The sequence below is a fragment of the Pagrus pagrus genome, assembly GCF_965226575.1.
Source record: "Pagrus pagrus genome assembly, chromosome: 17".
In the NCBI taxonomy this organism is placed as follows: domain Eukaryota; kingdom Metazoa; phylum Chordata; class Actinopteri; order Spariformes; family Sparidae; genus Pagrus; species Pagrus pagrus.
The window spans coordinates 3,886,700-3,913,392 of NC_140201.1; the positions used below are offsets into that span (position 1 = coordinate 3,886,700).

General features: G+C 41.1%; 1 protein-coding gene across 2 annotated transcripts; it reads left to right on the top strand.

Moving 5' to 3' along the window:
- Positions 1-1,776: 1,776 nt before the first annotated feature.
- LOC311273323 (major histocompatibility complex class I-related gene protein-like) lies at positions 1,777-26,563 on the top strand. Of its 2 annotated transcripts, none has more exons than XM_084380326.1 (7): positions 1,777-1,866; positions 3,376-3,639; positions 7,662-7,937; positions 9,515-9,817; positions 9,909-10,010; positions 24,270-24,287; positions 24,453-26,563. In XM_084380326.1, exons 1-7 carry the CDS (start codon positions 1,818-1,820, stop codon positions 24,500-24,502), a joined length of 1,062 nt encoding a protein of 353 aa, XP_084236452.1. In that variant the 5' UTR covers positions 1,777-1,817; the 3' UTR covers positions 24,503-26,563. The 2 variants fall into 2 exon arrangements, with proteins under 2 accessions (XP_084236452.1, XP_084236451.1); XM_084380325.1 differs by lacking the exons at positions 1,777-1,866; positions 3,376-3,639; positions 7,662-7,937; positions 9,515-9,817; positions 9,909-10,010 and adding exons at positions 18,148-18,225; positions 19,501-19,770; positions 22,944-23,222; positions 23,531-23,833; positions 23,931-24,032.
- The last annotated feature ends 130 nt before the right edge of the window (positions 26,564-26,693 follow it).

The following is a 26,693-nucleotide window of genomic DNA, read 5'->3' on the forward strand; positions in this document are numbered from 1 at the left end:
TAACCAGAAAGCACCAGTCTGAAGTACTGGATGAAGTAATGGGAGAAGAAGGAGCCTTAGTTAGGTGTTTGTTGAAGAGCTGCAGGAGGCAGGCTGAACACCTCCAACTTCTCAGTGATGTAACCAACTCTTTTTACCTATATAAATGTGAATGTTTTGATTTCGAGTTAATTTTTAAATATATATTCTCTTTGAAGTCAAGATGGCCGACACAGTTCCAACATATTCAAACCTGTTGACAATTTGTGCTGGAATCACCTGACAGACAAAGGCTGCAGTTGACCAACATCAGTAGCTGCTGTCACATTATGCTGTATAAATACCCCTCAGACAACTAATATCTAGTTAAAATAGGTAATATCATGGTCAATACTGTATGTGTGATGAAGGGTCGGATGAATCAACATCTGTTCTAACCTGCACACCTTTCTTTTCTGCTGAGCAGCGGAGCCCAGTAAAGACACCGGCCTGATTATTGTCATAGTGGTTCTTCTTCCTGTCGTCCTGATCGTTACTATTGATCGCTGAAAGAAAAAAGGTGAGGGACTCAAAGGTGCAACATTCAATGGCACCAACATCTGCAGCAACTGACAGTAGCAGTGGAAGGCTATACAAGAGAGAGGGAATGAGACGCAGTGGGGAAAATAGGACAAAAGATGTTCTGAAATTTAAACTGTGACAGGTGAATGATTTGTCTTTTCTTCTTATTTCAGCCAATCTCCCTCCAACATGTAAATCCTTCTTATTTTTACTCTATAGTCCCTGATCTGATCCCATCGTAGATTAAAAAGCTTTTCAGTGGAAGCCAGGTACAAAAATTCAAGAATTTTTCTGGCCGGCCGTTCTTTCTTTCCCAGATCATGTTTTTGTTAATATTAGGGTTACAGTGTGAGAGTGCTGCTGCAGTTTCGACCATTTCCAAGCTTTAACGTCTCAGTGCACAAACATGAAGTTTGCTACTATCTTAAAAGAAAATGGTCGTCAGGTTCAAATTAGTAAAACAAACGGTTTATAGGGCGGTATATAAAGATAGATAGGAATAATTATTTTTGATTGTAGGCTTAGTCATATGAAACACAATAGACCTATACCTTCTATAGTGTAGCTAATAATGACATGACAAGACAAAAAGTCTCTTTTTCTCTGCCTTTATACCCCCAACACTGTTAATTACATCATTTGTTAACACTTACCTGTAAAGTCGAGGCTGACTTTACAGGTATTTTAGTTTATTTTTATTTATTTTTTTAATTTTATTTTAGTCTATTTTATTCTATCCAACCTGTTCTGTGTCTGTGTACAACTACTCCACGTGCCTTTAATTGCCCCCTGGGGACAAATAAAGTATTTTGAATTGAATTGAATTTTACGCTGCACATTTTGATAAACCACATAACATTACATAGGTAGTTAAAACATTTACAGAAATACATTTTGTTTTCATGATTAATTCACTTTTACTCAGCTATCATTGTTTTACTAATCTATTCAAGGACAGCTGGGTTTACACATTGAATTGCCATTAAAAGACTAAATTGTCATAAATTTAATGAGCCATGGATAGGATCAGAAAAAACAAACTCTTTCAGTCCGAGGTCTGTTTTAAGGTAAGGGCTTCATCAGTCACTTGGCATTAGACCTGTTCATTTGACACAGGCACGATGTATCGAATCAGAGCTCTTCACAGGTGAGAGAAACCATTCACCCGCCCATCTCCAGTCAGTACAGAAACTCTCTCTCTTCCCCCTGCCAGGACAAACAACAGGAAACAGCTGATCCAGCTCGGTCCTTCACTCTGTCGTCTTTATCAAATCAAGATGAGAACGTTATTGTTGTTGCTTCTCTTGTGTCACGTTTCATCACCAGGTAAGATCACATTTTAAATCTTTAAACTGTTTAAACTTCACAGTCCACTCGACTCTTTTGCTCCGAGTTTAGTTTTGCTTCCAGTGGAGTAGCAACAAACTATATTTTGTGTGGGTCAGGGGAAAATGATGTGGGCCATCTTTATCCAGAACAAAAAAAGACTTATTACTTGTATTACTGTTAAATCAACCACATACTGTACAATGAACTCTGGTTGAAATGTAATGAGCAACTCATTTCAAATAAACAATGTAGCCTATTAACAGCAGGCCTATGTGGCTAATACACATTACTTCAGGTGAAATCCCTTCAGGAGCAAATATGAAGCATCGAACAGGCCTAGCTTTGTTGTTTTCATGGCCTACAAATAATGTTGACACCTTCCAAGCAGAAAGTAAAGTTCACCCCCCACCGGCCCAAGGGTGGGGTGGTATAATGTACACCTGTGTTAACTGTAGGATGACAGATTTTAAATGAGATTAATCAAAATCAGTTTTATTTATATAACCCAAAATCACAATCGCATTGCCTCAGTGGACTTTACAATCTGTACAGTGAACAACTTCCTCTGTCTTTAGACCCTCATATCAGCATCAGCTGTTCTGTTAGCTTCACAACTTGTTCAAAATCACACTCTGAATTGTCTCTAAACCGAGCATGGCTCTTTTTTAGTCCCTCAATTAGGTCAATGCACTCAGAAACTGATAATCTTTGGCTAATATTACATCGAGTAATATGGTATCGAGTACCCTGCGTGTCTGCTGCTGCTGCCTGTCATGAAACTGTGTATATTGTTCACTGTATCAAAGAATGTGCTAATGTGCTGAGAGACACGTTTGATGCTGCGCAGAGTCCCAAATTCAGTCTGTCAGAGTTTCAGTGGACATTCACGTTTAGGCTGAAGAACTGGGCTGAGTGGACTCGGTCGATGGAGACAGTGGAGTGCTTTCTTCCTCAACTCTTGCTTTTTTAAAATAACTCATTAAAGAACTTTGTTGAGCCATTGTTGTGGCAGAAACGTTACATCGACTGAAATCCAGCTAGCTAGCTGGCTGAGGGCAGCCCAGAGAGGCCTGTCGCAATCATAGCAACCAATTTCGTTCTGGGATCGAAGGCTTCCTTCAACTTGTTTCAACAGATTAAACACACAACAAGTCAACAAAAGAATCATGTTTATATTTATTTCTTTTATTTTTCTCTATCTTTTACATGAATTTTTGTATTTTCTGTGACAAAATGTATTTTGATCAAACTTGGCTGGGTGGCCCATTACTGGCTACACACCTGCTTCAACTTGATCAGACTGTTTTAACTGAACCATACTGATTTCATCATATTTCTGAGTGTGTATTCATACTGAATGGAGGCTGTTTGTCCTGCACATTACATTTAAAACTTTGCATTTTGCTCCTTCGCAGCAAACACACACACTTCATATCATATGTATATTTTCACTTAGTATCATATTTATATTAGTGTTATTTATAAGCTCCTTTGTTTGTCCTGCAGTGCTACACTCCCTGAAGCATTTCATAACTGCATCAACTGGAATACCAGACCTCCCAGAACTTGTGGCAACAGCAGAAGTTGATGAACTTCTGGTGGGGTCCTGTGACAGCAACAGAAGTGTGGAAGTAAAACATGACGTTGCAAAATCATTCTCCACAAAGTATCCTGAGCGGTTGGAGTGGTACAGACAACAGTTTTTCTCTGTGTTACCAGCCTTCAAATCCTGCACTGACATTTTGATGAGTGTCTTCAACCAAAGTGGAGGTACAGTATGTAACATGTTATAGCCTGTTTTACTTTTTACTGTTCTGCATCTTCAATCAATCAATCAATCAAAATTTATTTATAAAGCACATTTAAAAACAACAACAGTTGACGAAAGTGCTGTACAATAGAACTAAAATGGCTAACATAGTAAAAAAAACAAAAAACAACCCAAAACAAAACAAAACAAAACAAAACAAAACAAAACAAAACAAAACAAAACACAAAGACCACTTAAGACAGACACAAGGACAGACAGGGGCCACTCTCATACTGAGCTGAAAGCCAAAGAATAAAAATGAGTTTTTAGGCGAGTTTTAAAAACAGGCAGTGTGGGGGCCCGCCGAACATCTAGAGGCAGCTCGTTCCAGAGTTTTGGGGCCACAGATGCAAAAGCACGATCACCCCTGTGCTTTAGCTTTGACCTTGGGACAACCAAGGTCAGCTGGTCGGCGGACCTGAGTGACCTTGATGGGACAGGTTTTAAAAGGTCAGTAATGTAGGCTGGAGCTAGCCCATTTAGTGCTTTATAGGCAAACAATAAAATCTTAAAATCAATCCTAAAACGTACAGGGAGCCAGTGAAGAGAGGCCAGTATGGGGGAGATGCGCTCACGCTTGTGTGTTCCAGTTAAAAAACGAGCTGCAGCATTTTGCACCAACTGCAAGCGAGAGAGGGAGGCCTGGCTAACACCAACATAAAGGGCATTACAATAGTCAAGCCGGGAAGAGATAAAAGCATGTATAACCCTTTCCAAGTCTTTAAAAGATAAAAATGGCTTGACCTTAGATAAGAGCCTCAACTGGAAAAAGCTAGATTTAACCACTGAGTTTATCTGTTTGTCCAGCTTAAAATCAGTGTCCATTATCACACCCAGATTTTTTACAGAAGGTCTGACATATGGTTCTAGGGAGCACAAGTGCATATGAGGGGCATCATGGGCACCACTAGGTCCTAAACTCAGAACTTCAGTTTTGCTTTCATTGAAGTTCAGAAAATTTAAGGCCATCCATGCTTTGATGTCTGTAAGACAATCAAGCAATGATTTAATGGAGTTTTTATCCTTCCGTTTCAAGGGCAGGTAGATCTAAGTATCATCCGCATAACAGTGAAACAAAATTCCAAATTTCCTGAAGATGGACCCAAGGGGAAGAAGGTAGAGGGAAAACAAAATAGGTCCGAGAATAGACCCCTGAGGGACTCCACAAGGAAGAGGTGCTGAGGAAGAGACAGACTGACCAAAGTTGACTTCTGTCTGACAAAGCTTCTGTCAGACAGGTAAGACCTGAACCAGTCCAGAGCAGTGCCTTTAATGCCAACACATTGCTCTAGGCGAGAGATGAGGATCTTATGGTCAACTGTATCAAAAGCGGCTGTGAGATCTAAAAGAACAAGAATGGCAGAATCGTCTGAGTCTGCGGTTAATAAAAGATTGTTAAAAACCTTTAAAAGTACAGATTCAGTGCTGTGCAGGGGTTTAAAACCAGACTGAAACACTTCAAGGATGCCATGTATGTCTAAATAAGACTGCAATTGCATCAGTACAACTTTTTCCAAGATTTTTGAAAGAAAGGGGAGTTTGGAAATTGGTCGGAAATTGGAGAGGACTGATGTGTCCAGATTGTTTTTTTTTTTATCAGAGGTTGTACTATTGCATGCTTAAAGGTTGCTGGCACAACACCCGCTGATAGACTGCTATTTGTAATCATTAGGATATTTGGTCCTATAGTCTCACAAGTATCTTTTACAAAATGAGAGGGAACGACATCTGTTGGACAAGCTGAAGGTTTCATATGACCAATGGTTTCCTTTAAAAGAGACAGAGACACAGGCTCAAACTGGTTAAAAACAGCAGAGCAGGTGATAGGGATGGATGGGTCATAAGAAGGGGGGGAGATGTGTCCTCTAATTGTCACAATTTTTTCAACAAAAAAGTGGAGAAATTTTTCACAGGTCTCAGAGGAAACATCAAGACAAGCAGATTGGGGGGTATTAAGAATACTGTTAATAGTACTAAAACGAACCTGAAGTTTGTGACAGTTCCTAGAGATAATGACAGAAAAATATTTATTTTTTTCAGCCTTGACAGTTCTCTGATATCTGCACCAGCTGTATTTTAAAATGTCAAAAGACACCTGCAGCTTGTCTTTTTTCCACCTGCGTTCAGCTCTCATGCACTCTTGTCTAACAGCACAAGTGGTGTCATTCAGCCATGGTTCAGCTTTGGGTTTGGAGCGCATGACTTTAAATGGAGCGACAATATCCAGGATGTTTTGGCAGGTGGAATAAGAAAGTAAGGTTAACTCCTCAGTATTAAAGCAAAGGGGGGCTGAGTGAGTCTCAACATGCTCAAAAGCAGCAGAGAACTGGTCAGCAGTGGAAGGGTTAAACATACGTCGCCGCCGAGCAGGAGCAAACAGTTTAGCGATAAAACAAGGGAGAGAGATCTCAAATAAAACAGGCATCTTAGTTGTAAAGTGACCCAGGGCCTCAAGATACCAATCAGTTCAAACTCTAACATAATTTTAGACATAACCTGAAATAGAGATTCATGTAAAGCAAACCATCATATCAGTTTGTCTTCAGTGGTCCAGCCACTACCTGTCAGTCATCATGTCAACATTAACATTAACATTAATTAACACAAACTACTGATAATAATCAGATGACTCATGAACACACACGCAGGGCCGCCCCTGGCCAAATTGCGGTCCTAAGCAGAATTTTATTTTGAGCCCCCCCCCCCATTACAAAATGACTCTTTCAACAGCCTTTTACAGATTTACACATCTGCATTTTCTGGATGCAAAGTCATCAATGAGGTCATCATATGACAGCTGCTGTGCCACTTCTGAGTTGATCCTTATGATAGCCAGGCCACTCAAGTGTTCTTGCGCCATTGATGAGCTTCAGTTTTGAAAAGCTTCGCTCAGCCAAGGCAACTGTAACAGGGAGAGTTACTGCAATGGGGCTAGCCTCACAAAGATTAAAATGCAATTAATGCAAATACGACTACAACTAATAATAATATTCATTTTGATTTGATTTGATGATATTTCTATATTTAAATATTTTTATATAGTTATTTTTACATTTTGTACTTAGGTTCTATATTCCTACACTGCTGTTTGCTGCTGCAACGCTTTAAATTTCTCCATTGTGGGTCAAATAAAGGATTATTTTAATTGATCTTATTTTATCTAATCTTATATGACTGTAATGAATTAAATTCACCAAGAGATGGTGACATTTTACCTCCATAAAAACAGCCCAAAACTTCTATTGATAGCATAGATTGATAGGCTATAAACCTGAGCCAACAAACGACCACCAACTGGTCAATTAACCACTCCTTTTTCAACAGAGGTAAATGTATAAGCAGTTAACAAGACATTCAATAAATGATAATCAGGAACGCTGGAAAATGTAATCTCCAGTCCACATCTAGACAGAATTATCCTCTCTTCTGTCTCATGATTAGCAGGGGGTGTTTGTGCCACAAAGTTTTTATTTTTTATTTCAACAACATACCCACCTTCAAGTGAAGCACGAGCCTCCTCTTGTTTTGACTGTTTCTTTCTTTTCCTTGCTCCCGATTCATATTGCCGTTTGGAGGCCATCTCTCCAGCTGCATCCAACTGCCTGTCGGCGCGTCTGACCGCTGATTGGTCAGATGCTGCGTGCTGTCAATCATTGCGGCAACGCGTGCAGTGTCAGATTACTCGTCTCTTTTTTTTCTCTCCTGCCTCGGGCTGATTTGGTGCTCTACGCGCGCCTCACGGCAGCAATGCACATCCTTTGTGCATTTGCAGAGAATGCGTCCCCTTGCGCAAAATGGGGCGCCCCACGGATCGTGGGGCCCTACGCACAGCGCGTGTTCTGCGTGTAGGGAGGGGCGGCGCTGCACACACGACTAAAAAAATAGCAGTCGTCACACAATGTACAATGTTTTTAAGATCATCTTTCCACTGAATGTTTCAGCTGTGAATCAGTGTTAATTACAGTCTCTGTCTCTCTCTCAGGTGTCCATATTTTACAAGAGGTGAATGGCCTTGAGTGGGATGATGAGACTGGAGAGGTCAAAGGTTTCGCTCAGTATGGCTATGATGGAGAAGACCTCATGAAATTGGATCTGAATACATTTATGTGGATCGCTCTTAGACCTGAGGCTGTCATTGTCAAACCGATATGGGATTCCAGTGTTATAAGAGAATTCTATAAATCTGCTTTGACTCGGATGTATCCAGAGTTGCTGAAGAAGTTTGTGGACTATGGGAGGAGCGTTCTGCTGAGAACAGGTAGAATCACCTTACCTGATGTAGTTTATTAGACACAATGATCTTTATATAGGCTGCTCAGACTGAACTGTCATTGTATTATTAATCCAACCTGTCTGACATCACCTTTTTTTGTAGTGGTTACATTTTTTTTAGTCCTGACCAATCACAGACATCTTTGGATGACATTACTCAGCATCAAAGCATCAAAGCTCAGACAATGTTCAGGGGAAATAGAAATATTTCCCCTGAACATTGAAACTGTGATTGACGACCTTACTGTGAATCATAAGAACAGACAGACATTGTTCTTCTCTGACTGTAGTGAGTGTCTTTAGTGGTGGTGTAGCTCCCTCCTCTGTCTGAATACAGATCATGTGGAGGTTGTGTAGCAGGTGTGTTGTTATGTACCCTGTCATTATTACACTGTGGTCTGGATACATGGATCACATTACTTGGCCACCATCAGCACTGTCCTGCTTTTTAAAACATCAATATTTAGTTGGCCGACGCTATTACAAACTGTTGCAGGTGTAAATTTTAAGTACAGTATATAAAAAATACGAATACAACCAATGAATACATTTCAAGAAAAAGAGAAGAAACAAACAAGATAAATTTTCCAAAATGTTGGTATTTATAGGACAAATTCAAAGTATTCTTCTCTCATATCATCATATTCTTCACATTTTAAGAGGAAGTGTATCTCTCCCTCTCCTCGCCTGTGGTGCAGTGACCACAGACTCTTTCCTCTGTTGGCAGCCACGACTTCTTGTGTCGTCCTTCCTCTGTGGTTGGACTGTGGACACTGAGTCTTTTTGGTCAGGATCTGTCTCTGCTTTGTACCTCTGACAGTAAAGAGATCATCTGCTCATTTGTATTCATGGTTTAGCGACTGATAGCAATTAAGATTGTTTTGAGTTTTAGTTGATTTGTCCAATTTTCAGATAGGCATCTTTTGTTAAGAGGATCTTTTCTGGATTCAGCTCTTGGGTCTGGAGTGCCTGAAAGCTCAGTGTTGAGGGCTCGGTTTAAAATGTGACCAAAATTTACGAGTTTTAATGTTAATAATCAATTGGTAACAGCCTAATTCTGCCCTGCATGAATTGGTTGGTGTTCTTCTGTGGAGGTTTAATTTGTCCCTACAGCATCTAGATCTAGTGTGGTCCTGATAACTGAGCAGAACCCAGAAGTCCCATTTAACTTAAAATGTGACCAGAGAAAGGAGAGTTGACTGGCGAGGACACGCATGGGCGACGTGATTCACATCATGCTGCTGGTTTCACACTATTCCTCTGATCAACAGTTTGCAGCAGTGATGTGCCAAGAAACAAACAAACAAACAAACTAAATAGTCAGTGCAGACGAAGCCTGCTAGCAAGTAAAAAAGGATGTATGTGATGCAGCATTTTTAATATTTTAAAAGGTTTGCAGATGTTTCTTGAGGAACAAAATGTATCCAATACATTTGTTCAACATTTGCTTGGAAGCACTTTCACACCTTCTGTTATTGATTCCAAATTTAATTTCTTCATCTTTCTTTTACCTTGTTTCTTTCCCTTTCTCTCCTCTTTAATATCTCTCTCTTTACTCTCCAGAGCTTCCCTCAGTGTCTCTCCTCCAGAAGACTCCCTCCTCTCCAGTCAGCTGCCACGCTACAGGTTTCTACCCTCACAGAGCCTCACTCGTCTGGAGGAAAGATGGAGAGGAGCTTCATGAGGAGGTGGACCACGGAGAGATCCTCCCCAACAACGATGGAACCTTCCAGATGAGTGTTGACCTGAACCTTTCATCAGTCACACCTGAAGACTGGACGAGGTACGACTGTGTGTTTCAGCTCTCTGGTGTGAAGGAGGACATCATCACCAGACTGGAGAAAGATCGGATCAGGACCAACTGGGGTAAGAGTGAGATCAGAGGGTGCTGAAGGGGAGTGCATGGGAATTCATGTTGAAAAAAACATTAACAATAAACTATTATTGTATTCAACAGTGAAGCCCAGTGACATGACCGTCCTCGTCATTGCTGCAGTGGTTGTTCTTGCTCTCATTCTCATCGGTGCTGCTGGATTCATCGTTTACAAAAAGAAGAAAGGTGAGAGAGAAAAAGGAAAGATTTCACTACTTTGATTTCAGTCTTTGAGTTGATTTTTTTAATTCAGGTTGCAAAATTAAAACAAGCATCAGAGAAAGTAAATACAGTCGGCACTAAACAGACTGAGTATAAACAGATACTCAGTTTGAGTGAGTAGAAGAGAGGAATAAAGTGACTAAAGATAATCTGGCATTTACAACTGTGACTGAAATGATTTGTCTTTTGTTTTGATTTCAGCCATTAGCCCTCCATCTTGTAAGTAAAACTTACTTTGGTTCTATTTCAGCTGATCTGACTCACTTCATGTTTTAGATTAAAAAATGTTTCACATTATTGTGCAGATGAACCTTTTCAACACTGTTTCCTGTATTTATTGTTTATAAAAGTTCAATATGGGATGTTTGTTTCTGACCTGCAGCTCCTGACAACAGTGTAGAGCTCCCTGAGCAGCTGAATCCAAAGATCTGAATGACAAACACACTCAGTGACTCTCCTGGTGTCACTTTATTTAGCTTTGCAGAACTAAAGACAGTAAAAGATGGCTTCTTGCACTATAAGTACAGTTATATAAAAAGAGCTGATTGAAAGGTGGGACTGTTCTATGTTCTATGACTCTGATTGGTTGTTTTATTAATTGTTGTTTTCTGTTGAATTCATACTGAAAACAATCAGGGGACAGCGTATGACCAAAGTTTAGTTACAAACTATTCTAACTATAACTTTACAACTTGTACATTGATCAGTTTATAGAAAACATGTAGGTGGTAACGTTTAAATCATGTGACTGTGATGTCATCTGTTTATAGTCTAACATTAGCTTTTTACTAATAGAGATTTAATTTATGCTTTGAAAATCCTAAAGTTGTGTTCATCTGTGAAGATTATCTTGATGAACATAACATGTAAGAATCATAAACTTGTGTTTGTCACAGAGATTATTTTCTGCGATATTCAAAAATCCCATAGACTTCTTGTGGAGGGAACCAGGTCGATGCTAACTTCAGGGTTAGCCTCCAAAAACATGTTATTGCTGCACCACTCTATAGATGGAGAATATGGAGGTTGGTCTATCATGGAGCCAGTGCGTCTCTCGTATGAGCGGTGAGCAGAGTGGGAGATGTATATCCACAAATTTACAACTGTGAACTTATGAGACTAAACATGTAAATTCCTTTACATTGATGAACATGAATGAATGTTAAACTCAAATGTGTTGTTCTTTCTTTTTGTGCTGATGTTTGTCTTTTCAATAAAATCCTCACATTTTAAAAAGTTTGGTCCACATGCTCATTTGTGACGACACTTCAATATATTACCTGAACATTCAGTATTCTCACAGAGGATTTGAATGAGGAGATTGATATCAATGTTAACTCTGAGCAGAGTTAGCTCCCAGACAAGGTTAGCTTAGCTTAGCATGAACGCTGAAGTTAGAGATTAAACAGAGAGCCAGTATCTCTGTTAAAGGAGCCTTCTGACAACTAAAAAGCTGACTGACTGATGTCCTGTAACGCTTCACCTCTGAGGAGGTCATAAGATACGTTTAGAAAGAAAGAGAAAGAAACTGAGACTGAGAGACTCAGAGTGAGATACATGTTGAAACATCTTTATTCACAGTAGTGATTTGAGCTGTCGGTTAACACAAATTAAATGTACAAGCAACATACAACAATAATAGAAATGACTTAAACACAGAGGTACCCTGAGAGAAAGTGATTAAATGTTACTATATAATACTCTAAATAATCAATATCACCTGTTCCTGTGTGATTCCTGACTGTTTGGTGCTCATCCTTCACTAACATCTACATGGTAATTGCACTATACTTCTATAGAAAGAGTCCTTCTGACCTGTTGATAACTGGCTAATTGAATAAAAACATGTGGAGTGTACTGATGTTGCTGAACAGGGTGTAACACTTGTGCCCAGTCGAATGAGGTCAAGCAGTTTAACACAAATACAAACAGCTGATGTGGGACTGACAGAGGTCGTCATCTGATCTTGAACACATACTCAGTCTGTGTGAGAGGTTAAACGACCCACCATGTTGACGGCGGGTACCGCAGACAGCTCCAGGATCAGCACTCTGGACAGCAGTCATGAGAGTCTGAAGATAGAGATCATGTTTGTCTACCCATCGCTAAAGCTATTAGCAAGCTGTTGCACAAGAATGGCAAAGGAAGTGCAAACAAAATTTCCCAATGCTAACATGCTAGTTTGACAGTGGTGAGCACCAACAGTAGCCATGTTTGTTACGTTTTGTTCATTTAACTGTAGAGCAAGGACCCTCTGTCTGTCTGTATGTAGGCTAGGCTATATGTTATTCACATCATCTACTTCATACTCAGCAGGTGTGTTGCTGAGGACTGAAGGAAGTGCAGTTTGTGTGTGTAAATGTATTGATATGTTCAATATCAACACATTTTGAATAAACAGCAAACATCGCCCTGTGCAGCAGCAGGGGTGTGGATTCAGATCTCTGGCTTCATTGTTCTGCAGACTGATCTGATCTTTCTCAGGTGATCTCTCGGGGAAGCAGATGTAAAAAGATGAGAGGCAACTTCCTGGAGTGACACATTGCAGAAAGAAAACAAAACAAAGCAGAATGTTTGAGAGTCTTAATGAGTGGGGAGGTGCGTCAAGTGCAGGTTTTCTATCCTTCAGGGAGAACTGGTGGTGACAACAATAGTCTCGAGGGCTAGAATGTTTGTGGTTGCTTAGTTGCACCATCAGCTGCTCGGGATGCCTCTCTCATTGGTTGTTGTCCGGCTCAGAAAGTACAGACGAGTACACTCGTGACCATCAAACATGTTTGATCTTATGGTAGCGGCCCTGATGAGTCTGTGAGCAGTTCAGTACAGCACATTATCAGATTATCTGTGTGGAACAGCTTGGTTGTATAACTAATTTTGATAATGTTCGGTGTTTTTTTACAGGGAGTGAGACATGAGGTAGTTGTATGAGAAGCAGCCGAGGCCAACATTGAAAGCTTAAAGGTGGAGTGTGAAGAATTGTCCATCTGTCGAATTCATACTTAAAACAACCAGGGGACAGCATACGACCAGGGTAACCGCTAACTGCTATTAGCTAGCTAGTTAGGTAGCAGTGCAGCTAGCAGTTTGGACTGTGAACTCGGACCACTGGGGGAGTGTTGGTGTGTGTCTGGGGCTCCCTGGTTAGCGAGCTAACTAACCAAAGAGATCATGATGTCAAATCTGTCATTTCTTTACATCCTGTTGGTAATTTTATTTAGGTGTCTTTTTAAAAATGTTTCCAACAGCAATTCTTACATATTGCACCTTTAACTTGGACACTGGTGGTATGAGGAACCTTTCATGGATTATCATGAAAGGTTCCTCATACCACCAGGGCTGCTATCTATTGTAAGACTAGTTGAACCAGACAGCAGTGATGGTGGTTTGACTGCTCAGCAGGCATTCATGTAAAGTTGCAATGAAACCAGTTGGGCCAGGCAATGTAGTTTAGACTGAGCAGTTCCAGTGTAGATATAAGGCCGGGTCATACTGCAGAGTTTCTGCTGTTTGTTGTTTGTTTGGCTGAGTGAAGGATTTAAAGGCAGCTTAAAGATGTTTAGGTCAGGGTTAGAGAATAGTGTCTCCTGTCAGAGGGCTCAGTAGATTTGTAGTGGACCAGTCTGATACCCACTGCAGTTCAATGATGGGTCGAAACATCATTTAACATGAATACTGTGCAACCAACTGTTGGTACATTTTACTGTGTATTGATTGTTGATGAATTTTCATTAATCTGATTAACCCAGGTGAGGAAGCAGATTCAGGAGATTCCCTGTCTGTGATGATTTAACCTGCCACAGAATACTCTGTGGAAATGTGCTTACCTGAGTCATGTTGTTATTGATGGGAGAATATGGAGTCTGATCTATCACAGAGCCGGGGCGTCTCTCTTATGAGATATAGTGAAGGTTGGATGTTGGAGGACTGTGACCTGTTTGGGAGACAGCACCTTATCTGCCCAGCTGCTTAATACAACCGTTTCTTCCACTACTAACAAGATCTGGTGTAGGGAGAGGAAAAGGACCCTCTGCACACACAGAAGCCTTTGACCCCGAGCATGACCTCAGGGTGACTGTACCACCTGGGTGAGCAGAGTGGGGGTGTATATCTAAATATACCTAATTCCTTTACATTGATGAACATGAATGAATGTCAAAGTCAAATGCATTGTTTTTTTCTTTTTTTGCTGATGTTTGTCTTTTCAATAAAATCCTCAAAGTTAAAGAGTTTGGCTGGTTTTCTACGTCCACATCCTCATTTGTGACTGTAGTTGCAATAATTATATTACCTGAACACTCAGTATTCTCACAGAGGATTTGAATGAGAAGATTGATATCAATGTTCACTCTGACCAGAGTTAGCTCCCAGACAAGGTTAGCTTAGCTTAGCATGAACACTGAAGTTAGAAATTAAACAGCAAGCCAGTATCTCTGTTAAAGGAGCCTTCTGACAGTTTAAGCAACATTATGTAACTTTTTCAGCTTCAAAATCATTGTGATGGTACAGTGTCTTGTAACAGGGTGAACGGTGTCTCTGTCACTTGTTTCTGCACTATGTAACTTCAGAGAGAGGGTCGGATCACAGCGTTGTATACACTTTTACTTTAACATGCCCTCAGCACAACAGAGCAAATCTTTATGTCCAAGGTGGTCAGAGGATCCTTTTAGAAAGAAAGTGAAACAAATGATGAAGTAGAAAACTGAGAGACTCAAAGTGAAATACATGATGAAACATGTTCATTCACAGTAGTGATTTGGGTTGGGAGTAAAAAAACATTAAATGTACGAGCAACATTCAACAATAATGAAATCACATATACAGAGGTAACACCTGAAGGGTAAAAGGAAAAAATACATGTAAGCACTGTTACAATATAATACTGTACATTATGTTATATAATAAGCTTGTTTGTGCACATGAGATCAGTCGGACACAGTCAGATTTTAAACTTGATTAAGCTTTGGTTGAAGTCAGATGTTAACTTGAAACACTTTCTAATCTTTCAACACAATCTCCACCTCTAATAGACAAAAGGAAAGATGAACTAAAAATAGAAACAGGTTAAGCAGGTTTTTAATTCCAGGTGAAGTTGAGAGAGAGAGACTGAGATGAAGAAAGAATAAAGATGATGAATGATGAGCAAAAAACATCACACATTCTAAAATTAGTGTTGTGCATTGTCCTCTATACCGGCTGCCATGAAGGGTTAACCCTAACCTATAAAAGATGGCATCATCACAGACAGGTTACATCACCGTGCTGCTGTTTAGGCTGAAGCTGTTGGGGTTGGCTGCTGCAGGTCGCAAATGTCAACAGGTTGTAGTTGTTTCTTAAAGGCATGTCAGTGCAGGATAAGTGGACTAACAGTGTGTTTTTCCTTACAGCTCCTGACAAGAGCTCTGAGCTCTCTGGCAAACTGAATCCAGAAACTTGATTTACACACGTTCTGGATGACTTCAAATGAGACAGCAAAACTATAAATTCTGTGACATGAACTATTCACATTTCCAGGTGAACAACACTGACATTATAAGATAGAGAGCCCAACTGTTTCTAAATTCATTACAGAATTTTAAAGAAAATCTTTGCTAAAGTTTCTTTCCCACAGCAAAGGGAAGAAGCTTTGTGTTAAAGCCCTGAGAAATCTGACGTGTTTCTCTATAACAATCACAAGACATGGAAAAACAAAAGAGGAAGTCATCATAAAAAAAGTCATATGATATGATTATGAGGAATTAAGTCTTAAAAACTCATCTGAATCCTCATCAGGATTGTGTAGATGTGGTTTTATAAGCGATGAAATAAGATAATCATTTATTGATCGCCAGAGGAGAAATTCAAGTATTGCAGCAGCACAAAGACAAAGTAGAAAAAGTAAACACAAATACAAATTGAAACAGGAAAGATGAAGATAAATATACATAAAATAAAAATAGGAGGTAACTACAATTGTTAAAATGGTAAGCGATGGAACAAAATGACATGGTGTGATTGGTAGCAGCAAGTTATATGATTGACAGAAACCCAAAACTTGTAGCCTGTTCCTGATAGGTGCATGGAAATATGTGATGTCACATGTTTTTTCCCCATTAGAGCTCTGCCCACTTCAAACATGCAGTACGTGATTCTGGAGAACTATAGTTGATTGTTGAGTCTCATTCCCAGGTCATCATTATATACAGTATTACAAACAGGGCCGTAACAATTGTATTGTATAGCCTGATTCCCTTTCAAGCAGATAAAAGAAATATTTCACACACACTGGGCACTTTAAGGAATCCAAGTTTGACTGGTTCTGTCCAAACTGAAACCTTTGTAAAATATATGTGCTCTGTGGTATTTCTATCTACTTTGGTTCAGTTGTAGTCGAGGAGCTGCTGAATGATTTCAGTGGCATCTCTGTGCATAGGATCATCGCTATCATGGTGTTATCTACTGTCTGATCTAGAATAAGTTATAGGTGGTGATAAAAATGTACATGGGGATACATTCTCTGAGCTCTTAACTATCCACTGAGACCAAGATCATGTATATTGACCTCATAGTTGTGGAGCTATTTTTGGGTTTGTCCGTCTAGACAAGCCACACCTACCAGCACCATGTTTAAAAAATAAATAGTTAATAAAAATATTGCCTGTTGCTCTCGCATTAATAAAGTCTAATGATATTTTTCACATTAAAGTTGTTTTAATGTTTTCTTTGAACAGGAAGTAGATTTAGAAGAAAAAAAAAAAAAGATGTCCTCATGTGGGGACGATGGGCTTGTTTTTATTGTATAACATAATAAAGTCACCAATGTGAAGCAAAGAATAAGAATTGCTTCCGACTCATCTTCTCATGGATGAAGACCTTCAGCTGCAGTGTTACCTGTGCTGATGAGGATTAGGGATGTGTAAAGTGAAGTTCTGTGTAGGGTTTCTTTAGCAGGATCTTCTGACCCTTTGGGGAGTTGTGCTATGAAAACCCACATAGATCTTCAGAGGGCAGCACGGTGGCTCAGGGGTTAACACTGTGGCTGCACAGCAGAGGGTACTGGGTTTTATCGGCCCTCTTTCTGTCCGTGTGAAGTCGCTCATTCTCCCCGTGTCTGCGTGGGTTTTCTCCAGGTGCTCCGGTTTTTCCCAAATTTAAAAATATGCAGCTCATTCAGGGCAGATCTGATTCCAGTTGCTTGTAAAAGCCCCTATATCATCTGAATGCCCCATTACAGCACATTCCCTCCCATCAGGTGAGATTATTTCCTCTGGTTATAAAACTCATCCCTCAGTTCGAAGGGAGACATTTCATATAATATGTCAAGACGTAATTAGGAAAATGACCCTGTTTGTGAGTGTTTAGTTCGCAGATGAACGTCAGTGAGTTATCAAGTGATGAAGCCTCGGCTTCTACAAGTGACGACTTTGTCGACGAGACGGTCTACTGCACTCGAGAACTGAGATCACACTGCTGCTGGAAGATCAGAGCACAGTAAGGTGAGATGTCTTCCTATTTAAGAGACGAATGGGAATGAGTAAAATATCATTACATCTCCTGCAGAGATTATTAGATGGTCTTTAGAATAATTTACCAAAAAGTGGCTCAATTCAGCTGATCCACTGTTAAACACAGTTTAACCACAAAACCAGAGTGTGACCTGTGGAGGAGCTTCACTTGACACGAGCTTCTCTTAAACATGATTTGTGCAAAATTGAGGAGTCTCTCAAATTTTGACAGGATGTTATTTTTTGCCATGAATTTCTATTTTTCTGTATCTTGATCATCATGGTTAATACGTAAAATTAGACAGTTATTGATGTATGGTTCATTCATTAGGGTGATTTATAACTAATTCACTTTTAAAAGAGACCAGCATGAATGTAAGTCTTACCATCAAGTGTCCCTCACTTGAACTCAAAGACTGTTTTGATCTTTTTTTTTTTTTTTTTTTTAAATCACCATACTTATGTGAAAAAGCAACTGTCAGCTCTTTACTGTATGTGAGGGGTGTTGGTGAGGACCAGATCACTTGTAGGCGGTTTGGACTATTTTTGTTCTCATGACAGAAACTCTCACTTCCCTCTGCGAGGGTAACATAACAGTAAACAGCTGATCCAGCTCGGTCCTTCACTCACTCGTCTTCATCGAATCAAGATGAGAACGTTATTGTTGTTGCTTCTCTTGTGTCACGTTTCATCACCAGGTAAGATCACATTTTAAATCTTTAAACTCTTTAAACTTCACAGTCCACTCGACTCTTTTGCTCCAAGTTTAGTTTCACTTCTGTTTCAACTTGATCAGACTGTTTTAACTGAATCATACTGATTTCATCATATTTCTGAGTGTGTATTCATACTGAATGGAGGATGTTTGTCCTGCACATTACATTTAATACTTTTGCATTTTGTTCCTTCACAGCAAATACACACACTTAATAAGTGTTATTTATAAGCTCCTTTGTTTGTCCTGCAGTGCTGCACTCACTCACAAGTATTTCATAACTGTATCAACTGGAATCCCAAACCTCCCAGAACTTGTGCTGGCAGTAGAAGTTGATGAACTTCTGATGGGGTCCTGTGACAGCAACAAAAGGCCACGATATTTGTAGGCTGTTTTACTACACAAAATATATCTTGATATTTAAAAAAATGTCCTGAAAAGCACTTTAATGCGAGGACTGGATAACAAAATGAAGTATTATAGTATATTTAACTAAATACCTTGATATCAATATTGAAACAATATTTTAGAAAAATAAACAAAATAAACACTGAGATTTCTGATCAATAATCACCAGTAATGTGGATATAATGACGCTGTGGGTGAAGACAAGTATTAGAACAAGTAGAACAGTCTGGTAAGTTCAGAAAATGACATCAAGTAATGTCGCCTTTAAAACCAGGAAAAGACAACACTTATATTGTGATATAACAATATCCACAATCTAAGATGACATATAGTCTCTTATCATAGTAACGACATTCGTGGCCTTGCGATGAACTGGCGACTCGTCCAGGGATATACCCTGGCCTTCGCCCATATGAAGACTGGGATTGGCTCCAGTAACCACCCTGAAAGGAGGGGAATAAAGCAGCAACATCCCCGCGACCCTCACGGAGAAAGCGGACAAGAAAATGAGATGAGATGAGAGATGAGATCATAGTAACGGTGTAATATCAATATATTGCAGCCATAAAGGAAGCTCACGTTCATATTAGAAGGGGTACCCGATAGTTAAATGTACTTTGAGTGTAACTTCTCTTTAAAGTCTGTCCAAACACCAAAATGCTTCTCAGTAGTTGGTGGGCCGTACTGAACCCTGTAATGATAGAATAGGTAATAGATAAGTTAGATTAGAAGATTCATGCTGTAGTTGGCAGGCCATAACCTTAAGTGTTACCATGACATCATATTTATGATGAGTGTGATGATGATGTGTGTATTTATACTGAATGTATGAACCTCTTCTGTCCTGCAGTGACACACTCCCTGAAGTATACCATCACTGCATCTTCTGGACTCCCAGACTTCCCGGAGTTTGTTGCAGCTGCAGTGGTTGATGATAATCTGTTGGGCAACTGTGACAGCAGCAAAAAGATAATCGAATTAAAACACGACTGGGCAAAAAAAGTATTGGAAAATGATCCGAACCAGTTGGAGCAGTACAGTCGGGATTGTTTTGTGGGGGAGCCAATATTTTTCAAAGCCGAAATCAATAGTTTGAAACAGCGCTTCAACCAAAGTGGAGGTACAGTACGATGTTATATTTGTTATATTTCACCTTTTACTTCATGAACTGTTCTTTATAATTATAAAAATAACTTAGTAAGATTTGTATCAGAAATATTTTTAATGGATTTTACCAGCCTCCCTGGGCTGAAAGAAAGTTTTCATCATGCACAGTGAAAAAGACTGAATACTTTACTAGTTGTTAAATATACATCTATTGATGCACTTAGACACATCATCAGTGATGGAACTTGGGGTCATTGGGTGTTTCGGGTCTTTCAACATCATACACCCTTACCAGTCGGGATTGATCAAGTCCTGACTTGTGTCTAAGTAACATGTACCCACGGATTGCCCCTCTTGATCCACATCCATCTAGAGGCTGAGCTCAGCTGTGTCTGTGGTGGTTTTGATGGCCTTTCTCTGGCGTGCACCTGTGATGCCAAGCAGGCTGTATGCTTTGCAGAGAGATCACACTGCAAAGCCTCTACAGCCCACCTCTATTGGCACACACAGCGCAGGCCACTCCCGTCTGCAGCACTAAGCGTACTTGGCACGCTTTCTCTTATTGGCCTCTTCCATGCGCTCCTCCCAGGGAACTGTCAGCTCCAGTAGGGCCACCTGTTTTATTGAATCTGAAAACAGAACTATGCCTGGTCTCAGGGTGGTTTCAACGATGTGCTCTGGGAATCTGAGCTGCTTCCTCAGGTCGGCCTTCATCTGCCAGTCCGGTGCGGTTCTCAGGAGTCCCACTGCCTCCCTTGGCTGGGGCTTAGGCTTCTCCCCTGCTTGGATGAAAGCAATCGCTTGCCTTGCTGGTCGGAGAGGCTTGTTCTGGGTGATGCTGGTGAAGATGGTTTCTGCTATCACCTTCAGCACCTGGTCGTGGTGCCAAGTGTAGTGTCCTTCTCCCAGGGCTTTTGGGCAACAGCTGAGGATATGCTCTAGTGTTCCTCTTCTGAGGCACAGAGGACATGATGGTGTGTCAACTTTGCCCCAGCACAAGAGGTTGGATGGGCTGGGTAAGATGTCATAGATGGACGCAATCAGCATCTTGATCCTGTAAGGCTCATCTTGCCAAAGATCCGACCAGGAGATCTTGCGGTCCACTGCCTGTTCCCATCTTGTCGATGCACCTTGCTGTCGCATCCCCACCATCTGGCTAGCACGCAGTTCCTCCACACCAGCTCTCACCTCCTCTTGGACCCGTTGGCGTCTGTCTTTGCCCAGGGCTTTGTCGTAGCACGTGGTTGGAACGCTACCAAGCCCTGCTCGTCCAGATGCCACTGGGCCGACCAGCACACTGTGACGCAAGCATGACTCAGCCAGCTCGACTGCTTCCTGTGCCCTCCACTTTCTCCCAGTCCTGACTATGATGCCAGATGCCAAGCCCGATTTGTGGCTTGGATGGATGCAGCGTCCTTCAGGGTGCAATCAAAGGTCTTGCCGAGGCTCTTGATGGGTTTCTCGGTGACCGATGGAATCTGGGTGCCGTCCAGAGAGAAGCGGAACTTGTTAGTCACTTTCCCTCTCTTGAGCACCAGGGACCTAGATTTTGCAGGCTTGAAACACATCTGCGCCCAGGTGATGATCTTCTCCAAGCCCTGAAGGATTCCACGGCACCCCGGCACTGACATTGCTGTAACTGTCAGGTCGTCCATAAAGGCTCTGATGGGGGGCTGGCAGACTACAGACTTGGTGAGCGGACCTCTGCACTTGACTTCGGCTGACTTGACCAGCATGTTCATGGCCAAGGCAAAGAGGATCACTGAAATAGTACATACAGTGATGATCCCTTTCTCCAGCCGATGCCACTCGGATGTGACTGTCCCAGAGGTGACTCTCAGCTTGAAACTCTTGTAATAGTCCAAGATAAGGTCCCTGATTTTACCTGGGACATGGTGCTGATCCAGTTCTGTTTCCACCAGCTTATGGGGAATGGATCCATAAGCATGGGTGAGGTCGAGCCACTTGACCCGATGATGTTCGGTTACTCTGCCTGGGTCTGGGGCTACTGGTACGTGGAGGTTTCAGGCATTGTGGGGTGACTCCTCCTGTGTCTCACCAGGGGTGATCCCTGCACGCTGTATCAGTTGCTCCTTTATCAAGCATGTCATCTTGGCCTGGTAGATCTTCAGGCCACCTGGGTTTTTGCATACTTTGCCGCAGACACATTCTGCAATCGTTGCCGGTAATCCATTTGAGTTGGTTGTTAGCTGTAGGTCCGTCCTGTTGGGGTGATCATTCTCCCCCCCTCTTGGGCACCCCTGGGGGTATATTTCAATACTGCCTCAGGGGATGACTGGACCACAGAACATCTTATTGGTGTGCACACAGAAACAGGAGGATCCAAGAACCTTAAAATTATTTATTTAGTTGGGAATGCTCCATCAGATGGATGGATGAATGACAAGATGGATGATTTTTGTACAACAGCAAATATAGATCAATATATATGAATACATGCCAAAACTAAGCAACACAAAAAGTGCATGAGAACAAAGGTAGCTTACATTATTAATGCATCCATGAAGGATGAGTCTTCTGTAATCCTTCACTGTGATTCTGTTACTCAAAACAAAAAGTAAATCCATAATAACAATACACAATGATTGTAAATCTAAATATACGCCGTGAGCCATATTTACAGGGTTAAGCTTCTCACAGGAGCGGAAGTAGGAATCAAACAACTCCAGATAATACACCACGGTCTGGTGGGAAGGCAGATGCACATTATAAATACTGGCTGCATTTAAACATCACTTAAAAGATATAAACAATACGTCATCTGGATGCATGTACACATAACTGAAAGGACACAACAACAACGTATCAGGAACATGTTGTCAGAATAAGTTCAAACAAACTAACATGTGGCAGCATGGTCTCACACAGAGAAACATACAGGACACACCCAGCATATATGTCCTCCCCTTACTAAACTCCTTCCCTGCACACAGGTAGGTGAATCTCTTCACCAGTCAAAGCCTCACACAACTGACGCTCGACTTGACATTTTTTAACACACAGAATATAACTATTATACTACACAACTAGAGAAAACTGTTTTTGTGTTAGTCCTCTCTATAATAGTTTGGACTGAAACCAGGGACGCTGCATCACTGTTAATCGTTGGCATCTTAAACCTTAAAGTGATGAGGTGAGGTGTTTCTCTCTCTGTCTCTGTCTCAGATGTCCACATTTTACAGAGGATGACTGGCTGTGAGTGGGATGATGAGACCGGAGAGGTTGTTGGTTTTAGTCAGTATGGTTATGATGGAGAAGACTTCATATCAATCGACCTGAAGACAGAGACATGGATCGCTCCAAAACCACAGGCTGTCATCACCAAACTGAAATGGGATGCTGACAAAGCCAGAATGAAATTCATTCAGAATCATTTCACAGTGATTTACCCTGAGTGGCTGAAGAAGTATTTGGACTCTGGGAGGAGCTTTCTGCTGAGAACAGGTAGAATCACATGACCTGATGTAGTTTAATGGACACAATCATGTTCATACAGTCTGCTCAGACTGAACTGCTGTTGTGTTATCACTGCAGTCAGTCTGACATCACATTGTTTTCTCTGTTTATTTTCTGTAGCTGTAAGATTCAATGTTGTCCTAACCAATCAGTACACACTGACATTTTGGCTGTTCTGAAATTTCTTTCCATCGATGCTCAGACTGTAATAGCCAGTGTACACTTAGCATTAGTTAAGTAAGTTTGCTCAGTCTCAGTGTTTTAAACTAGAAATTGTTTCATTGAACTCTCTCCAGAGCTTCCCTCAGTGTCTCTCCTCCAGAAGACTCCCTCCTCTCCAGTCAGCTGCCACGCTACAGGTTTCTACCCTCACAGAGCCTCACTCGTCTGGAGGAAAGATGGAGAGGAGCTTCATGAGGAGGTGGACCACGGAGAGATCCTCCCCAACCACGATGGAACCTTCCAGATGAATGTTGACCTGGACCTTTCATCAGTCACACCTGAAGACTGGACGAGGTACGACTGTGTGTTTCAGCTCTCTGGTGTGAAGGAGGACATCATCACCAAACTGGAGAAAGATCGGATCAGGACCAACAAAGGTAAAAGTGAGATCAGAGGGTGCTGAAGGGGAGTGCATGGGAATTCATGTTGGAAAAAACAAAAACAGTAAAAATAAACTATTATTGTATTCAACAGTGAAGCCCAGTGACATGACCGTCCTCGTCACTGCTGCAGTGGTTGTTGTTGCTCTCATTCTCATCGGTGCTGCTGGATTCATGGTTTACAAAAAGAAGAAAGGTGAGAGAGAAAAAGGAAAGATTACACTACTTTGACTTCAGTCTTTGAGTTGATTTTTTTAATTCAGGTTGCAAAATTAAAACCAGCATCAGAGAAAGTAAATACAGTCAGCACTAAACCGACTGAGTATAAACAGATACTCAGTTTGAGTGAGTAGAAGAGAGGAATAAAGTGACTAAAGATAATCTGGCATTTACAACTGTGACTGAAATGATTTGTCTTTTGTTTTGATTTCAGCCATTCGCCCTCCATCTTGTAAGTAAAACTTACTTTGGTTCTATTTCAGCTGATCTGACTCACACTTCATGTTTTAGATTAAAAAATGTTTCACATTATTGTGCAGACGAACCTTTTCAACACTGTTTCCTGTATTTATTGTTTCTAAAAGTTCAATATGGGATGTTTGTTTCTGACCTGCAGCTCCTGACAACAGCACAGAGCTCTCTGAGCAGCTGAATCCAGAGACCTGAATGACAAACACACTCAGTCACTCTCCTGGTGTCACTTTATTTAGCTTTGCAGAACTAAAAGACAGTAAAAGATGGCTTCTTGCACTTTAAGTACAGTTATATAAAAAGGACTGATTGAGAAGGTGGGACTGTTCTATGTTCTATGACTCTGATCTGTTGTTTTATTAATTGTCATTTTCTGTCTAATTCATACTCAAAACAATCAGGGGACAGCGTATGACCAGACTTTAGTTACAAACTATTCTAACTGTAACTTTACAACTTGTACATTGATCAATTTATAGAAAACGTGTATAGTAATTGTGTAGTAAGACACTTAGTGGTGCTGACGTTTAAGTCATGTGACTGTGATGTCGTCTGTTTATAGTCTAACATTAGCTTTTTACTAATAAAGATTTAATTTAATCACAAAAGTTGTGTTCATCTGTGAAGATTATCTTGTTGAACAAAACATGTAAGAATCATAAACTTGTGTTTGTCACAGAGATTATTTTTGGCGATATTCAAAATTAAATTAAAAAATCCCATAGACTTCTTGTGGAGGGAACCAGGTCGATGCTAACTTAAGGGTTAACCTCCAAAATTATGTTATTGCTGCACCACTCTATAGATGGAGAATATGGAGTTTGTTCTCTGGAGTCATGCTCTGCAGGGTAGAGGTAAAGACTGAACAAGTGAGTCTTGAGTCTTTTGCTGAGGATAGCGAGTGACTCTGCTGTCCTTAAATTGGTCTGGAGTTTGTTTCACCACTGAGGCACCAGAACAGAGAAGAGTCGTGACTTCGCTGAGCGACCTTTGTTTGATCTCAGCAATGGCAGTACTAGCCGGCCAGCTGATAGAGTGGAGCAAAGTGCTGGTGCTGGAGCGTTTGGTCTGACCGGTGTTTGGCGGTAGATGGGTGATGGCCTGAATCGGATGTGGTCTGCAACAGGAAGCCAGTGGAGGTCACGGAGGAGGGGGGTCACATGGGAGAATTTGGTTAGATTGAAAACAAGGTGCGCTGCACCGTTCTGGATACGCTGCAACGGTTTAGTCGCAGAAGCTGGGAGTTCAGCCAAGAGCGAGTTGCAGTAGTCCAGGTCGGAGATGACCAGCGCAATACTGTGACGTCCTCGACAGTGACTGACAGGTCCATGCAGGTCTTTCCCCTGGGATGAAGAGGAGTTCAGTTTTATGAAGGTTGAGCTTGAGGTGGTGTGCAGTTGTCCAAGCGGAGATGTCTGCCAGACATTCAGAGATGCACTTTGAAACATGGGTGTCGGAGGATGGGGAAAAGAGAGGAACAGTTAGGTGTCGTCTGCATAACAGTAGTAAGAGAATCCATGTGATGTGATTGCAAAGTGTATAGTGAAAACAGAAGTGGTCCTAGTACTGTGCCTTGAGGGACACCAGTTTCCAGAAAGCAGGGTTTGGACAAGGAGCCATTGCATATGACCTGAAAGGTGCGATTTGTCAGGTGTGATGTGAACCAGGTTAGAGCAGAGTCAGCGATGCCAAGTTCAGCCAAAGTGGAGAGGAGGATTTGGTGGTTGACTGTGTCAAACACAGAAGATAAGTCGAGGAGAATGAGGACGGATGAGTGGGACGAGACTCTGGTGGCACGGAGGGACTCGGTCACTGTGAGGAGGGCCGTCTCAGTGGAGTGAGTAGTCCTGAACCCTGACTGATTGGGGTCAAGGAGGTCGTTTTGTGAAAGATAGGAGGACAGTTGGTTGTAGACTGTGCATTCCAGGGTTTTAGAGAGGAATGAAAGAAGAGATACAGGTCTGTAGTTTCGGATGTCAGCTGAGTCTAGGGTGGGTTTCTTTAGGAGTGGCTTTACTGTAGCTGTCTTGACAAGAGCTGGAATAAAGCCTGAAGTGAGGGAGGAGTTGATCAGGGTGGTGATGAATGGCAAGATGTCGTGTGAGATGTCTTGGAGAAGAGAGGAGGGAGATGTATATCCACAAATTTACAACTATGAACTTATGAGACTAAACATGTAAATTCCTTTACAGTGATGAACATGAATGAATGTTAAACTCAAATGTGTTGTTCTTTGTTTTTGTGCTGATGTTTGTCTATTCAATAAAATCCTCACATTTTAAAAAGTTTGGTCCACATGCTCATTTGTGACGACACTTCAATATATTACCTGAACATTCAGTATTCTCGCAGAGGATTTGAATGAGGAGATTGATATCAATGTTAA

Excerpts from the sequence above, each read along its gene's own strand:
- LOC311273323 (XM_084380325.1), top strand. The coding sequence starts at position 18,177 with ATGAGAACGTTATTGTTGTTGCTTCTCTTGTGTCACGTTTCATCACCA. Across the intron at positions 19,771-22,943 it reads GCGCTTCAACCAAAGTGGAG|ATGTCCACATTTTACAGAGG; the intron begins GTACAGTACGAT and ends TCTCTGTCTCAG. Across the intron at positions 23,834-23,930 it reads TCGGATCAGGACCAACAAAG|TGAAGCCCAGTGACATGACC; the intron begins GTAAAAGTGAGA and ends TGTATTCAACAG.